Raw genomic sequence first — 17,578 nt, 5'->3', positions numbered from 1 at the left:
GTTCCCATTCAGAAACACTGACAAGCTCCCACCAAGTCATCCTAAAACATGACAACAGCTCACATCTGGAAATACCTGTAGAAATATCCATGTAATATTTGGCTTCATTTAGAAATGTAAAAAGATACCTGAATTTTGCAATCAATGTCCAGCTAAATATCTGAATGCAGAACTCATGAAACAAGGATAGAATATCAAATGGAGCAGTGAGATTTGTTTGTGATATAAAAATTGTTTAGTAGACCTGACAGAGTAGACAAGGAAGTGTGTATGTTTATGCCTCATATTGTATGGATGGATCCCAATTGTAATGGACAGGTATAGACTTTAAAGGATGCATTATGTGTCAATAACAGTACACATGTCATTGTGCTGTGGCATCTAAAACCCTCTGTCTGGTGGCTGAAATGCTCTGACCAGCGTGGGCCAGTATGAAAACAGTGATGACATTAGCCGTTAACGGTTAGCTAACAGAATGAGCCAGGAGGGAGATGACGGAGGAGGTGGGATGCTGCAGACAGTGTGGCCCAGCGCCCCACCTCAGCCCTGGGGTCAGTAGGATGGATGGGGTGCCTTTGTGCTGAAGTCTGCTGTGGGAGTTCTGGAGGAGAAGTGGGGGAGGGGACGAACCCTCCCTGGTCCTGCAGTTGTGCTCTATATCCAGCAGAGGGTGGTGTAGTCCACCTGGCCTGGTCAGACCACTTGATCAGACGGTGTGGGTGATGATAATGTCACTGTGAGGCCCACTGGGTACAGGGGTGATGCCCTTCAGGAGACGCTAAGGGATAAGGAAGGGAGGGACAGAAAAGAGAGGGGTAGTTTGAGCGCAAGAAGTAGTGCCTGGTATAACTGTGGCGTAACCCAACAGATCGTTCTTATTGAGTGCTGTCACACAGACTTGATGTCCTTCTGACCTCGCTCTGTTACATCTGTCTACGCTCACTGGCCGCAGCAGTAGGTTAGGCATACAACCCGCACACACGTAACACACACTAACACAGATGTATGACCAGAACACACACGTAACACACACACACCCCTCTGCTGACACTGTCTTTCAGTCCCATTGTGTGGTGTGGCACTAGGGCAAACACTGGGCTTACTGGATGACAGGTTTATCAAATGCAGGGAGAGGAGGGAGGAAGGTGCTGTGTGTACCATGTCTGTCTGTCTGTCTTCTCAAACAAGGAGCTGTTTTCTGGCTTGGCAACGTGACAGTGTGCAGGTGCCGCGGTGTCTGTCGCTTGTCTATGTTTGTGTGTGTGTGTGTGTGTGTGTGTGTGTGTGTCTAAACCGTAAGGTCTGGAAGCCGTCGTGGCTTGTATTCCTACTCTCTGCATCTCTCCCTTTGATTGTGCCCTCTGTTATTAGCCTGGTGATGGCAGGGGGACGGAAGGGGGACTGGAGGGGGAGAGGCCCACCCCAAGCCCTCTGGTGGCTCTTACCTGTTTAAAGGTCCCTTTGGTGGTGAGCAGGTGGTACACCATATAGGCTGGTACACAGATGAAGGAGGACACTCCGATGCAGTAGCCCAGAACAGTGGTCCAGGGTGGGTAGATGTAGTCAAACAACTTCACCTCCGGGGGGAACGCTAGGAAACTGATAATGATGAACTGAGGAGAGATGAGACATAGAGGAGGTGGTGTTTCGAACAGGTATATACAGCTGGTGTGTGTGTGTGTGTGTGCGCGGGGGGTCTCACCAGTAGGAAGATGGGGCAGATGGCTACCCAGCACACCCTCCAGAACAGTCCAGGGGAGAAGCCCAGCATCATATGGACATCAGCGCAGAAACGACTCGTGCCTGAAAATGGACACAAAGACACACAATTAAACACATGCACACACACTTTAGTGTCTCAATATGGAATAGAAATCAATCAATCGACTTATCAATCCATTGTCTTTATTGTCCCAAATGAGACATTTCTAGTGCAGTCAGGTTACAAACCAATCATATACACACATCCATTAAATCAACAACAAAAAAAGATGACTCCAAAAATATCAGACTATGTGACTATGTGGGCCAATATAATTGTCAGCTGTTTACCATAGAACCAGGAAACGGCGATGACTTCTAGGAAGACCACAGTGATGACAGCAGGTCCCGTGGCGTACTCCTCAAACAGTTTCACCACAAACGCACCTCCCTAAAACACAGTTCCAGAGAAACGCATGGGTGTTGGGAAACAAGCTATAGAGCCTATAGAGACTATAGCTATAGAGACATTTATACAGTAAATACTGCTGATGTTCCACTTTAGCTTATTTTCCACTTATTTCCCACCAGCATCGCTTCATGACATTTAGGAGATTATGGACATTGCTAAATAACCAGCAAAAAAACGGATTGGATGAAAGGACAACACCCTGGGTAATGAGCCAAGTGGACGGAGGCTGGGTGGAGTGGGACTGAGGCTGGGTGGGAGTGGGACCGAGGCTGGGTGGGAGTGGGACCGAGGCTGGGTGGGAGTGGGACCGAGGCTGGGTGGGAGTGGGACCGAGGCTGGGTGGGAGTGGGACCGAGGCTGGGTGGGAGTGGGACCGAGGCTGGGTGGGAGTGGGACCGAGGCTGGGTGGGAGTGGGACCGAGGCTGGGTGGGAGTGGGACCGAGGCTGGGTGGGAGTGGGACCGAGGCTGGGTGGGAGTGGGACTGAGGCTGGGTGGGAGTGGGACCGAGGCTGGGTGGGAGTGGGACCGAGGCTGGGTGGGAGTGGGACTGAGGCTGGGTAGAGTGGGACTGAGGCTGGGTGGTAGTGGGACTGAGGCTGGGTGGGAGTGGGACTGAGGCTGGGTGGGAGTGGGACTGAGGCTTGGTAGAGTGGGACTGAGGCTGGGTAGAGTGGGACTGAGGCTGGGTGGTAGTGGGACTGAGGCTGGGTGGGAGTGGGACTGAGGCTGGGTAGAGTGGGACTGAGGCTGGGTGGGAGTGGGACTGAGGCTGGGTAGAGTGGGACTGAGGCTGGGTAGAGTGGGACTGAGGCTGGGTGGGAGTGGGACTGAGGCTGGGTGGGAGTGGGACTGATGCTGGGTGGGAGTGGGACTGAGGCTGGGTAGAGTGGGACTGAGGCTGGGTAGAGTGGGACTGAGGCTGGGTGGGAGTGGGACCGAGGCTGGGTGGGAGTGGGACCGAGGCTGGGTGGGAGTGGGACTGAGGCTGGGTGGGAGTGGGACCGAGGCTGGGTGGGAGTGGGACCGAGGCTGGGTGGGAGTGGGACCGAGACTGGGTGGGAGTGGGACTGAGGCTGGGTGGGAGTGGGACCGAGGCTGGGTGGGAGTGGGACCGAGGCTGGGTGGGAGTGGGACTGAGGCTGGGTAGAGTGGGACTGAGGCTGGGTGGTAGTGGGACTGAGGCTGGGTGGGAGTGGGACTGAGGCTGGGTGGGAGTGGGACTGAGGCTGGGTAGAGTGGGACTGAGGCTGGGTGGGAGTGGGACTGAGGCTGGGTGGTAGTGGGACTGAGGCTGGGTGGGAGTGGGACTGAGGCTGGGTGGGAGTGGGACTGAGGCTGGGTGGGAGTGGGACTGAGGCTGGGTAGAGTGGGACTGAGGCTGGGTAGAGTGGGACTGAGGCTGGGTAGTAGTGGGACTGAGGCTGGGTGGGAGTGGGACTGAGGCTGGGTAGAGTGGGACTGAGGCTGGGTAGAGTGGGACTTAGGCTGGGTGGTAGTGGGACTGAGGCTGGGTGGGAGTGGGACTGAGGCTGGGTAGGAGTGGGACTGAGGCTGGGTGGGAGTGGGACTGAGGCTGGGTGGGAGTGGGACTGAGGCTGGGTGGGAGTGGGACTGAGGCTGGGTGGGAGTGGGACTGAGGCTGGGTGGGAGTGGGACTGAGGCTGGGTGGGAGTGGGACTGAGGCTGGGTGGAGAGGAGACTCACGTAGGTGAGGGTGGAGAGGGCTCCCAGGTAGCAGACACACACCAGGCCCAGGACAAACCACTCCCTCCTCCTAGACAACAACTGGGGGAACTCATCCAGCATGGCTGTGATCACCCCCTCCAGACCGGCAAACTACACAGGGAGACAAGAAGGAAGAAACATTAAACTGAAATTGAATTGAGAGGAGAAGCTCAGAGGAGAGAGAGAGAGAGAGAGAGAGAGAGAGAGAGAGAGAGAGAGAGAGAGAGAGAGAGAGAGAGAGAGAGAGAGAGAGAGAGAGAGAGAGAGAGAGGGAGAGAGAGGGAGAGAGAGAAAAGGAGAGACAGATGGAGAGTGATGAGTGAGAGAGAGAAGAAAAATCACAGCGCAGCTATAGAAAATGGCAATAAACAGCAAACCCAGACAGAAAGACCAACAGACACAAACTGTTTCTTCAGCATAATAATCAATTCTGTTGACAGTACCCCCCACCCCCCACGCTATGAGCCTGATTGGCTGAATACACACTCAACACAACCTGAGCCTGGGTTAAATAAATTAGTACACATAATAGAAGTACAATTATGTAAGAACAGAGAACTGATAAAAAAACAGACAATCGATTTGAAAACCAGTCTAATAATTCTGTGTGAATACTGTGTGTGCTTGTTTGTGTTTTGTGTGTGTGTGTGTGTGTGTGTGTGTGTGTGTGTGTGTGTTTGTGCACGCGGATGTATATTTGTATTCATCTGTGTGTGCACGTGTGTGTTTATATGTGCCACTGACCGTGCTGTCCAACCCCAGCATGATGATCATGAGGAAGAAGATGATGGCAAAGAAGGTGGCAGCGGGCATGTTGGCGATGGCTTCAGCATAGATGATGAACAGCAGACTGGGACCTGGCAGAAGAGACAGACAATCAACACGTTAGGAAAGGGTACACATACGCATGGTCGAAATGTGGCATCCTACCTGTCCTCTTTTATGTTTGAAACCACTTAAGGCATTGTAATTATTTTCATACGGGTCCCTGAGGCTTTTATATGTGGTATTGGGTCTTTATCAAAAAGGAATAGTGAGCACTTAGTCCTGTCTTGATGTATGCGAGCGTAACTAGAACCATAGCAGAGAATTTGTTATGCGCTCTCTTGGAACTCTCTTTCTTATGTTAGGATTCTCCACGGTCTGGTCTGTACTCACTTGCCAGATTTCAATTACTGTCTGAACTCAGATAACCTCTGAACTATCTGGGCCTGTATTCCTAAAGCGTATCAGAGTAGGAGTGCTGATCTAGGATCAGTTTTCCGTTAAAGGTCCATTGCAGCCGTTTTTATCTCAATTTCAAATCATTTCTGGGTAACAATTAAGTACCTTACTGTGATTGTTTTCAGTTAAATGGTCAAAAAAGACTAGCTGTTATTGGCAGAGAGGTTTGAAACTCTTTCTTATTGGTCAACACAAATGTACCGCCTGGTGATGTCACCAGGCAGGCCAAAACTCCATCCCACCAAAACAGGCTGAAATTTCAGGTGGTCTTTTCAAACAGTTCTTACACTAAAATGGCATTATCATCATTTTCACAGAAATATTCCAACCTCATAGCGTGAAAATATATATAAAACACAGGAAAATCATGTTTTTGATTGCACTGGGCCTTTAAGATCATATTGAATAAGATTATAAGGGAAGAGGGAGGACACCTGATCCTAGATCAGCACTCCAACTCTGAGACTCTTTATGAATACAGGCCCTGATGTTAAAAAAAGAATCATACAACAACTGCTGCATATGAAAAGTCGATTTTCAATTTGGGATTTGATTGATTGATTTACCAGCATCCTTGGCTACGGTCTCCACGCCTATTTTGCGCATCTCAGCCATGTAGCCGAGCACGGTAAAGATGACAAACCCAGAGAGGAAACTGGTCAGGCAATTCACCGAGCTGGTCACCAACGCATCCCTGAGAGAGGGGGAGAGAGAGAGGGAGTGGGAGAGGTAGAGAAAGAGGGGGGTGAAGAGGGTGATAGGAGAAAAAAGAGTGGATTAACAACAAGATGGCAACGTGGAGAAATACATTCCATACGGCAGATTCATGAACTGATTCTACTGTATGAAGAGAAATGGAGTCTCACTTGTAGCAGTTGTTGTGAAAGGGGTTGTAGCTGGCAAAGGCCAGGAGCACCCCGAAACCTGGCCCCAGAGAGAAGAAGATCTGAGCTGCTGCATCAATCCATACCTGGAGGGAGAGGGGGAGAGAGAGAGAGAGCGAGAGAGGGGTGGATGAGAAAGCGGGAAGTAGACAAACTACAGATAAGGAAGACATCGGGCAGTAAGATTCGGTGTCAGTGTGTTGTATGATGACACAAGATTGTCTGGAAACCTAAACCAATAGTGGGCCAACTCACTGTGGTGCTGAGTAGTTTCCCCCAATCAGGTTTGAGGTAGAAGACCACACCCCTCCAGGCCCCGGGCAGAGTAGCCCCACGAACGAGCAGCACCAGCAGGACAAGGTAGGGGAAGGTGGCTGTCACCCACACCACCTGAGAGAGAGGGGTGGGGGAGAGAGAGAGAGATAGAGGGGTGTGAGAGAGAGATAGAGGAGTAGGGGAGAGAGAGGGGTGGGGGAGAGAGTGGGTGGGTGTGAGAGAGAGAGAGATAGAGGGGTGGAGGAGAGAGAGAGAGAGGAAGGAAGAGAGAGTGACAGAGAGAGAGAGAAGGGCAAGTATGAATAGAAGACATCAGTGAGAAATAGAGTTCACAGTATTTACCTACTGTTAATCTACTGTTTCTCCATCCCTTCTTCCCCCTCTCCGTCCCCCAGCTGTGCTCACCTTGCCAGAGGTCTTGACTCCCTTCCAGATGCTGAAGTAGACAATGGTGAAGATGAACAGGAGACAGAGAGCCAGCTGCCAACTCACACTGCCAAGCTGGTGCAGACCTGGAGACATGTGCACCTGCAATACCTGACGCCTATACGGAACAGAGGAGAGAGGGATGACCGAAATGGATGAGGAGAGGAGAGGAGGGCAAAGAGAGAGGAGTGAGGAGAGAGGTGGATGAGAGATGAGGAGATGGGGGAACAATCAGGGAGAGGAGAGGGATTTTCCGGGAAGAAAGGAATCAGCGAGAAGAGAGAGATGAGCGGGAAAAGAAGGTTGAGAAGAGGGGGATGAGACAGAATAACAGAGAAAGGAGCCATTTATGATCAAGAGAGAATAGGAAAAGCATTCGTACATCTGAGGTTGGCAGGTTGCTTGTAGCAGATATGTGGGAATAATTTGATGGTATTTTGAAAGAAAATAAACAGTTGCTCTTGCCAGTATCGCTTGTGTTTATTTAGCTTAGGTATCAGCCTCACGGCGAAGGCCGCTCAATGAACGCAGTGTGCAACTTTTTATTTTATTTCCAGGGTCATAAAAGGAAGAAAGTAGGCAAGAGATAGATACAAAAAAATTGAATAAACATATTGTAGATACGTGATGCTGACACAACTGAATAAGGATATAAGGTAACTTGGCACGGTGAAAAATGATCGAGCGACAGAGATCTATAGCTAGATGCCAGTTTACCAGTTAAGAAAACATACCGGATGAAAATAACTCTGTTTTTGGTCGAATGACAAGATTTATAAAAAAACATGGAAATTCTGGTGCCAGACATAAGCCAGAGGAGTTTTACCTGCATTAGAATAGAGTAAACCTTGACAGAGCACCAAATCTCTCTTAGTGGGATAGATAGGGGTGAACCAGAAATTCCATAGAAATACAATTACTACAATTACTTAACAGACCCCCCCTTTGTTTTTACACTGCTGCTACTCGCTGTTTATTATCTATGCATAGTCACTTTACAAATGACCTCAACTAACCTGTACCCCCGCACATTGACTCGGTACCGGTACCCCCTGTATATAGCCTTGTTATTGTTATGTAATTTTCTTGTGTTCATTTTTTATTTTTATTTTTTTACTTTAGTTTATTTAGTAAATATTTTCTTAACTCTATTTCTTGAATTGCATTGCTAGTTAAGGGCTTGTAAGTAAGCATTTCACGGTAAGGTCTACGTCTGTTGAATTCGGCACGTGACAAATAAAATGTAATTTGAAGTCAATGATGAGAGCAGTCAGCTTCCCGTGGTCTGAGGGAGTTTTTTCAATGCTAGTAATTCCCTACCTCTCCCTCTCCATCCTCCTCTCCCTCCCCCTCTCCCTCTCCCTAGCAGGAAGATCGGAATCCCGTGAACCAAAAGGTTGTGAGTTCATGTTTATTAATAATTACTGTATAAATGAACATGCACAATGTAAACATGTATGTCAAGCTGTGTCAAATATGTAAGTTGAAAACATTGCATGTTAAAAGCACTGTTTGTGTGTGTGTATGTGTAACCAGTTGCACAGCCTTTTTTAGTTACTGTTGATGCACAAATAATAGTTGAATGAACAAATTGAGCAAACATCATTTTATGTTGACAGAATTTTGGCCTAAGTTCTCAAGTTGGAGCTAGGTTTGGGCCAACTAAACATTTTAAGTTCAGGTAACACTTTAACCAAAAAGTTGACTAAACTAAAAAAGCCTGTGGAACCAGTTACTAATTACTAATTAGTTGAAACAACTAGAATTGTTTTAAAGTGTAGCCATCAACCGGCTGTATACCCTATAGGGAACATCTCTCCTCAATTTAGTACCTACTGCCTCCTCAATCAATCCCTCTTATTTCTTACCTCCATTCTATCTGCCACGTCTTCTCCCTATCTCCCTCCACCTATCCATCTTCCATATCTGCCTTTCATCCACCCATCCAGTCACTGTCCTCTCTGTCTCTACTCCGTCTCTTCTCTATGGAACCTATCATGCCGTCTACCCCTCCCTCCTCTACTGTCCCTGGTATCCCTTTGCTCTTCCCTCCATCCTACCTTGCACTTCCATGTCTTGACTTACGTATAGAACTCCTCGGCGGGCGAGGTGGAGGTGTTGGTCCAGGTGACGTTGCTGTCGGTGGACAGGTAGCGGAGGCAGTTGACCGTGTTCCAGGGGTTGGAGCACGTGGTCCAGGGCAGGGTGGGCCGGAATGACGCCAGGAGGTAATACAGGGCCCACGCCATGATGGTGTTGTAGTAGAACGCTATGTACAGCGCTATGATGCAGATGGCGAAGCCGATACCTTTAGCAGAAATAATAATAACACTTGACTTAAAGACTCTATAGGTACAATGCATTACAATGCAGTTATTATAATGCATTGTCAGACTTGTCATGAGCCTGTATAACCCCTTTATCATGTCCTATAATCCTATATAGATGGTGAAGCTAATACCTGGTGGAAAGAGAGAATGAGAGTTTGTGATGGAGAGAAGAGAGTTTGTGATGGAGAGAAGAGAGTTTGTGATGGAGAGAAGAGAGTTTGTTTTTACGTTAGGATTAACCCAGGTATGAATGAGAGAGGAGGCAGAGAGTGGGGTAGAGTGACAAACGAGGCAAGTGGTGGAACCGGGTATTGAACTGGTTGCACTACCGCTAGACCAGACTCCGACCAGATGAGAAGAGAGTTTGAGATGAAGGTGTGTTCTGTATTGTGGCGTTGGTCAGTTCGGTCGGTGCTCAGTCGCTCCCTCCATCACTCAGAGATCTATACCTATCTATCTATTTTCAAGCTAACTCAAGTTCAACTCAAGTAGGAGTTGACATTTGGAAACAACTGGGATTTACATAACATCATGTTTCTAAGCATGCTGGCATTTCCGTGGGAAATGTGACAATTTCCATAACAGAGAGCTGGACATCATAACATCAAGGGGATGCAGAGGCTTTCATGAGGAATGTGCCGAAGGGGTTGGGGAGTTCATGTTATCTGTCTCTCAGACATTCACTTATCTATCTGCTGTAACAGGCAGCTAGCTGGTCACTGTCTCTCTGGATATGCCACTCCACTCTTCTCCTCTTCTCTCCTGACTCCTCTCCTCTCCTGACTCAAATCAAATACATTTTTATTTGTCACATGCGCCGAATACAACAGGTGTAGACCTTACAGTGAAATGCTTACTTACAAGCCCTTAACCAACAATGCAGTTTTAAGAAAGAATACAGCAACAACAAAAATCACACAAAAAAATACAATATAAAATAATACGAAATAAAAGTAATAAATAATTAAAGAGCAACAGTAACAATAACAATAGCGAGGCTATATACAGGGGGTACCGTTTACCGAGTCAATGTGCGGGGGCACCGGTTAGTTGAGGTAATTGAGGTAATATGTACATGTAGGTAGAGTTATTAAAGTGACTATACATAGATAATAAACAGAGCGTAGCAGCAAAGGGGGCAATGCAAATAGTCTGGGTAGCCATTTGATTAGATGTTCAGGAGTCTTATGGCTTGGGGATAGAAGCTGTTTAGAAGCCTCTTGGACCTAGACTTGGCGCTCCGGTACCGCTTGCCGTGCAGTAGCAGAGAGAACAGTCTATGACTAGGGTGGCTGGAGTCTTTGACAATTTTTAGGGTCTTCCTCTGACACCGCCTGGTATAGAGGTCCTGGATGGCAGGAAGCTTGGCCCCAGTGATGTACTGGGCCGTACGTACTACCCTCCGTAGTGCCTTGTGGTCGGGGGCCGAGCAGTTGCCATACCAGGCAGTGATGCAACCAGTCAGGATGCTCTCGATGGTGCAGCTGTAGAACCTTTTGAGGATCTGAGGACCCATGCCAAATCTTTTCAGTCTCCTTAGGGGGAATAGGTTTTGTCGTGCCCTCTTCACGACTGTCTTGGTGTGCTTGGACCATGTTAGTTTGTTGGTGATGTGGACACCAAGGAACTTGAAGCTCTCAACCTGCTCCACTACAGCCCCGTCGATGAGAATGGGGGCGTGCTCAGACCTCTTTATTTTACCTCTCCTGACTCCTCTCCTCTCCTGACTCCTCTCCTCTCCTGACTCCTCTCCTCTCCTCTCAAGACTACTCTCCTCTCCTCTCCCGACTCCTCTCCTCTCCCGACTCCTCTCCTCTCCTCTCCCGACTCCTCTCCTCTCCCGACTCCTCTCCTCTCCCGACTCCTCTCCTCTCCTCTCCCGACCCCTCTCCTCTCCCGACCCCTCTCCTCTCCCGACTCCTCTCCTGACTCCTCTCCTCTCCCGACCCCTCTCCTCTCCCGACCCCTACTCCTCTCCCGACTCCTCTCCTCTCCCGACTCCAATCCTCTCCCGACTCCTCTCCTCTCCTCTCCTGACTCCTCTCCTCTCCTGACTCCTCTCCTGACTCCTCTCCTCTCCTGACTCCTGTCACGATCGCCTATGAAATACGACCAAAGCGCAGCGTTGGGAGTGAACATGACTTTAATGTTGAAATAACGACAAAACAAAACACGATCCGTAACGTCCTCAGTACATCGACTGAACATAGAACAAAAACCCACAAACAAACCGTGAAACACAACAGTATATATATGGCTCCCAATCAGAGATAACGAGCCGACAGCTGACACTCGTTACCTCCGATTGGGAGTCATTGACCAATCACCACTAAACACAAACAAAATGAAACTCACCCAACCCCAACACCACCAAATGAGATACACCCTGGCTCTAACACACAGTCCTAGAACCAGAGTGTGACAGTACCCCCAAAGCGCGGACTGCGACCGCGCCTAACTACAAGCAAACAGGGGAGGGCTGGGTGGGCATTCCTCCTCGGCGAGGCTCCGGCTCGGGCTTCCCCTCCCCATTTCCTCTCCAACCCCCAAAGTACCCCTGGGCCTGTCTAGCCCCGCTGGCCGGAACCGGACTGACGACACGCGCCCCTGGCTTGGTGCGTGGATCCTGGCTGGACGGCTCTGGCGGATCCCGGCTGACGGCTCTGGCGGATCCCGGCTGGACGGCTCTGGCGGATCCCGGCTGGACGGCTCTGGCGGATCCCGCTGGACGGCTCTGGCGGATCCCGCTGGACGGCTCTGGCGGATCCCGGCTGGACGGCTCTGGCGGATCCCGCTGGAAGGCTCTGGCGGATCCCGGCTGGACGGCTCTGACGGATCCCGGCTGGACGGCTCTGGCGGATCCCGGCTGGACGGCTCTGGCGGATCCCGGCTGGACGGCTCTGGCGGATCCCGGCTGGAAGGCTCTGGCGGATCCCGGCTGGACGGCTCTGGCGGATCCCGCTGGACGGCTCTGGCGGATCCCCGCTGGACGGCTCTGGCGGATCCCGGCTGGGACGGCTCTGGCGGATCCCGGCTGGAAGGCTCTGACGGATCCCGGCTGGACGGCTCTGGCGGATCCCGGCTGGACGGCTCTGGCGGATCCCGGCTGGACGGCTCTGGCGGATCCCGGCTGGAAGGCTCTGGCGGATCCCGGCTGGACGGCTCTGGCGGATCCCGGCTGGACGGCTCTGGCGGATCCCGGCTGGACGGCTCTGGCGGATCCCGGCTGGACGGCTCTGGCGGATCCTGGCTGGAAGGCTCTGGCGGATCCCGGCTGGACGGCTCTGGCGGATCCCGGCTGGCGACGCACCCCGTAGGCTCGGTGCGTTGAGCAGGGACAGACAGAACCGCACTGGGGCACACACACCCTGGGCCCCTACACGGGGATCAGGAACAGGCCGGACCGGACTGGAAACACCCCCAGTACCTCTCGCCGTGCCTCCACACTTTCCATCCCCTTCGCAACCAGTGGCCCCCTTAAACTGGCGGCCATCTCTGCCAACCTCTTGCCTCCTCCAGGCCGTACACCTTCTGCCCCGACGTCGTGAGCCCCCCTAAAAATTTTCTGGGGTCTCTCCTCTCGGTGGACCAGGCCTCCATAGTCCTCTCCCAACCCTCGCTCTTCACGCTCCACCACTCGTATTCCAACTGCTGCTTGGTCTCGTTGTGGTGGGTTTTTCTGTCACGATCGCCTATGAAATACGACCAAAGCGCAGCGTTGGGAGTGAACATGACTTTAATGTTGAAATAACGACAAAAACAAAACACGATCCGTAACGTCCTCAGTACATCGACTGAACATAGAACAAAAACCCACAAACAAACCGTGAAACACAACAGTATATATATGGCTCCCAATCAGAGATAACGAGCCGACAGCTGACACTCGTTACCTCCGATTGGGAGTCATTGACCAATCACCACTAAACACAAACAAAATGAAACTCACCCAACCCCAACACCACCAAATGAGATACACCCTGGCTCTAACACACAGTCCTAGAACCAGAGTGTGACAACTCCTCTCCTCTCCTGACTCCTCTCCTCTCCATAACACTTATAAAAATAGTTTTGACAAGCTTCATTGTGTTAACAAAATTAGTAAAATCCCCCCCCCTCTCTTCTCTTCTCCCCTCCTCTCTTCTTACCCTTGAAAATGGGGCAGATGTGTTTCCAGATGGAGATGCAGCCGCTGCGGTGGAACTGCCCCAGTGCCAGCTCCATGTAGAACAGAGGCACGCCGCCGAATACCGCCATCAACATGTAGGGCAGCAGGAAGGCCCCTGGGACAACAGAGAGGAGACAGAAGGGAGGGGGGAGAGAGAGGGGAGGGGGGGGGAGATAGACAGAGGGAGAGGTGGGGGAGAGAGAGGGGTGGGGAGATAGACAGAGGGGAGTGGGGGGGAGAGAGAGGGGTGGGGAGATAGAGGGGAGTGGGGGGAGAGAGAGGGGGTGGGGGAGATATACAGAGGGGAGAGGGGGAGAGAGAGGGGTGGGGAGATAGAGGGGAGTGGGGGAGAGAGAGGGGTGGGAAGATAGACAGAGGGGAGAGGGGGAGAGAGAGGGGTGGGGAGATAGACAGAGGGGAGAGATAAAGGGGGAGATAGAGAGGGAGGGGGAGAGAGCGAGAGAAAAAAAATAGAGGGTTGGGGTATAGCGAGTAAAAATTATTTCATTCATGAGTCAAAAGACCACTGCGCCTGAGTGGCGCAGTGGTCTAAGGCACTGCATCGCAGTGCTAACTGTGCCACTAGAGATCCTGGTTCGAATCCAGGCTCTGTCGCAGCCGGCCGCGACCGGGAGACTCATGGCCGGCGCACAATTGGCCCAGCGTCGTCCAGGGTAGGGGAGGGAATGGCCGGCAGGGATGTAGCTCAGTTGATAGAGCATGGCGTTTGCAACGCCAGGGTTGTGGGTTCGATTCCCACGGGGGGCCAGTATAAAAAAAATTCACTAACTGTAAGTCGCTCTGGAAAAGAGCGTCTGCTAAATGACTAAAATGTAAATGTAAATGTAAAAATATAAACTCCCCATGTTTCATAGCTGGACTCTTTGCCAGATTTCTACACACCTCATCTAACAACAACTGACAACATCTGGAACATTAAACATTGACCTGTACCTGACCCTAAAGAGCAAGGGGAGTGAGGGGAGGAATTGGAAATGTCAGAGAGAAAGAAATGCCGAACCCTGGAGAGTACCAGGGAGATAGGCTCCAGTCCAGACAAGCCCCTGTCTCTCTCTGTATTTGATTAGGAATTTATATTTGTGTGGTTGACATGAAAGCAAAGATAACTGTTGATTGAGTAGCTGGGACTAGGAGACAGAGAGACAGAGAGAGACAGAGAGAGAGAGAGAGAGAGAGAGAGAGAGAGAGAGAGAGAGAGAGAGAGAGAGAGAGAGAGAGAGAGAGAGAGAGAAAAAAGAGATTGAAGCCCCTCTCATAAAAGCAGACAATTAATAGTGTTGCTTCTATCAAGTGTCTCCCTGTCTCCATCTCTCTCTCTCTCTCTCTCTCTTTCTCTTCCCTCACTCCCGCTAAGCAGAGAAACAGGATATTGCAAATATTCAATAAATTCAATAAAATGGAATCGGAGGCCCGTATTTGATGTGAGGAGGAGAGTTGTAGAAAGGCAGGGAGGACAACAGAGTTCCCTTGTAAACATCTGGGAACATTAGAGGAACATTCATTTATTGTTGTTTTCATTACAGAAGACATAAGGTTTAACGTGTATGTATTTACCCAGTGCTATTTCTATCCGAGGTGTAAATGTTCATTTGATCAAGGTTTTGGTTGGTTTGAATGGTCTGTGTTTTCCAGACTCTGTGTCCGATTTATCCATCTGGTTTTATGGTTCTTTATCTAGCTATATGATTGTGTGAAAAGATGTTGGGTGGACAACTATATTCAAACTATATTCAATGCATTAATGCTTCTTTTTACCAGTATACTGTAAATGGTTTAGTTGTATCTGTCATTTTCCTTAACCTCCCTTTCCCCAGCTACAGATTCTCTCCTTTCCAGTGTTATTTTCTCCCTCAACCTGGGTCGTGTTCATTAGGCACCAAACGGAAGAAAACAGCCTGAAACAAGGAGGGAGTACCTAGACTTGTCCAATAAGAAATGCTTATTTTAGCTTTTTGCAACAGCGTGCTCAAATGAACAGGGCCCTGGTCTCACCTCCGCCATTTTGGTAGCAGATGTAGGGGAAGCGCCACACGTTTCCCAGATCCACGGCGTAGCCAATCACAGACAACAGAAAGTCCATCTTCTTGCTCCAGGTCTCCCGGGGCCGGTCCAGACTGGTCTGCTGGACCACTAGAGTCCTGAGGGCCCCTGCGGGTACACCCCCCGCTACCTCCTTGGGGCTCTGCGCTGTGGACGTGGGGTACCCGTTGGACACCACTCCTGACCCCCCACCAGAGTTCACTTTGGGGTCCCCCTTCTCTGCCAACCCTCCGTCAGCCAGCATGAGTCTGCCGTTCTCCTGAGATGACTCCTCCCCTTTCTCTTTCTCTCCTCCTATCATCATTGACTGCTTCATCTCCATGGTGATGGCCGGTGGTTAGGGGCGTGGTGTGGTTGTTAGCGGCGACGGTGGACTTGTGGCACGGTGTGATGAGGTGCCCATCAGGGGATGAGGGGTATCAGAGTGAGAGAGATAGAGATAGAGATAGAGATAGCGAGAGAGAGAGATAGAGAGCGAGATAGAGAGAGAGAGATAGAGAGAGAGAGAGATAGAGAGAGATAGAGAGAGAGATATATATATAGAGAGAGAGAGAGAGAGCAGGTGTGTCTGGGCCAGGTGGGACACTTGGACTGGCTCCACTGCCTTCTATGACAAACGCCAGTGGGGACACAACCTGTACCAGACTGCAACACAAACACAACATCACTTGTGTTATTTACCATTGTGTTAACAACAAGACATGTTAAGAAATGTAAATGCTTTTGGAATTACTTGTGTCTTTTCCCTCGAATGGTTTGTGCTCTTTTTTATCGGCTTCTCTGGAATATCCTGAGTGGTTAGTTAACACAGGGAATGATGGAGAGAAATGGGTGAAGACACTGAGACTGACTGGTAATATGTCAAGATGAGGTTAAAAGTGCGAAACACTGGGGGAAATGTGAAATCTGAAAGTCCCTGCCAAATAAGGCCTAAGGGGATTCTGCTAGAACACGTTTGTTTATTTTCTTTCTTGACATTGTTGTAACTGCTGAAGCTACAATCACATCTGATTTCTTGGGTCTCTATACCTTTGGAGATGAAATATGAAAGTTGAACTTCACCACATAAATTAGATGAAAAGGGAAAGGATATACAGGCAGCAATAAGATTTGAAAGGAAACAGTTTGAAGAAGTACATAGTTTGATAGATGAAATCAATGTGCAGTCAGTGTGTTAAGGCATTGTGGAACGAGTTGATAGGGTCATACGCGTCCAAAAACCAGCCGACTTCCTCTGATTTTGCTAACGAAAATTGTTACTTCATACCCTGATAACACATATTATATAAGAAAACATGTATCACTGACATATTCTTCTTGTACAGTACTTTGTCATAATATTTCTTTGACAGCATAAGTATAATCAAGATATCATAGTTTAAAACAATTATAATTTCTGAACTTCAAACGACTGGTTAAATCAAATTAAGAAATACTTAAGAAACGTAATGTCTAACTACTTTGTATGTTTAACTCCTTTTTTATTTTTTATGTTTAACTACTTTTTAAATGTATTTTTATGTTTAACTACTTTTCAGCGTGGCCACAGTAGATATTTACCACAGTTATATGCAAAGTATCCAACAGGAGCATTTCTCCTGTCTGTTCCATTGCGTTGCCTGATTTCTTAGTTTAATTTTATTACTGTAACTACCCTTCATTCTGGGGCATTTTAATGTCCATTATTATCATTATCATTTTCATTTCATTTAATCCATATACACATATATGTTAGACAAAGTATGTCTTAGCAATAGACTGAAAAAGTAGTGTACTAATGTAATGTAATATTGGTGTAATGTACAGACTCACAATAAAGTAATTTAATAAAGTAGTGTCCTAGTGTAATGTAATATTGGTGTAATGCACAGACTCACAGTAAAGTAATTTAATAAAGTACTGTCCTAGTGTAATGTAATATTGGTGTAATGTACAGACTCACAATAAAGTAATTTAATAAAGTAGTGTACTAGTGTAATGTAATATTGGTGTAATGTACAGACACAATAAAGTAATTTAATAAAGTAGTGTACTAGTGTAATATAATTTTGGTGTAATGTACAGACTCACAATAAAGTAATTTAATAAAGTAGTGTACTAGTGTAATGTAATATTGGTGTAATGTACAGACTCACAATAAAGTAATTTAATAAAGTAGTGTACTTATATAATGGAAAATTAGGAGAGATTCTTGTATATGATGATTATTAACTGTCGGTGAAACCACATGCTATCCTACTCCTTACTAGCCTTCCTCTTCCACAATGTATTTATTCACATTATTATGAAGCTATTTTCTTCCAACAGAA

The 17,578-nt window shown here is 48.7% G+C and overlaps 1 protein-coding gene across 1 annotated transcript; it reads right to left on the bottom strand.

Annotated features, from left to right (window-relative positions):
- Positions 1-255: 255 nt before the first annotated feature.
- On the bottom strand, positions 256-15,761 carry LOC121563435 (sodium-dependent serotonin transporter-like). Its single transcript, XM_041875351.1, has 13 exons — positions 15,222-15,761; positions 13,189-13,323; positions 8,796-9,018; positions 6,690-6,828; positions 6,264-6,398; positions 5,991-6,094; positions 5,691-5,818; positions 4,645-4,757; positions 3,880-4,011; positions 2,053-2,152; positions 1,703-1,803; positions 1,446-1,613; positions 256-778 (listed from the first exon to the last, which is right to left on the bottom strand). The coding sequence occupies exons 1-13, from the start codon at positions 15,589-15,591 to the stop codon at positions 707-709; spliced, it is 1,920 nt and encodes a 639-aa protein (XP_041731285.1). The 5' UTR covers positions 15,592-15,761; the 3' UTR covers positions 256-706.
- Between the last annotated feature and the right edge of the window lie 1,817 nt (positions 15,762-17,578).

The sequence above is a fragment of the Coregonus clupeaformis genome, chromosome 5 (genome assembly GCF_020615455.1).
Source record: "Coregonus clupeaformis isolate EN_2021a chromosome 5, ASM2061545v1, whole genome shotgun sequence".
Lineage (NCBI taxonomy): Eukaryota > Metazoa > Chordata > Actinopteri > Salmoniformes > Salmonidae > Coregonus > Coregonus clupeaformis.
Note: the sequence above shows the minus strand (reverse complement) of the source record. Positions and strands in the feature narration are given on the sequence as shown.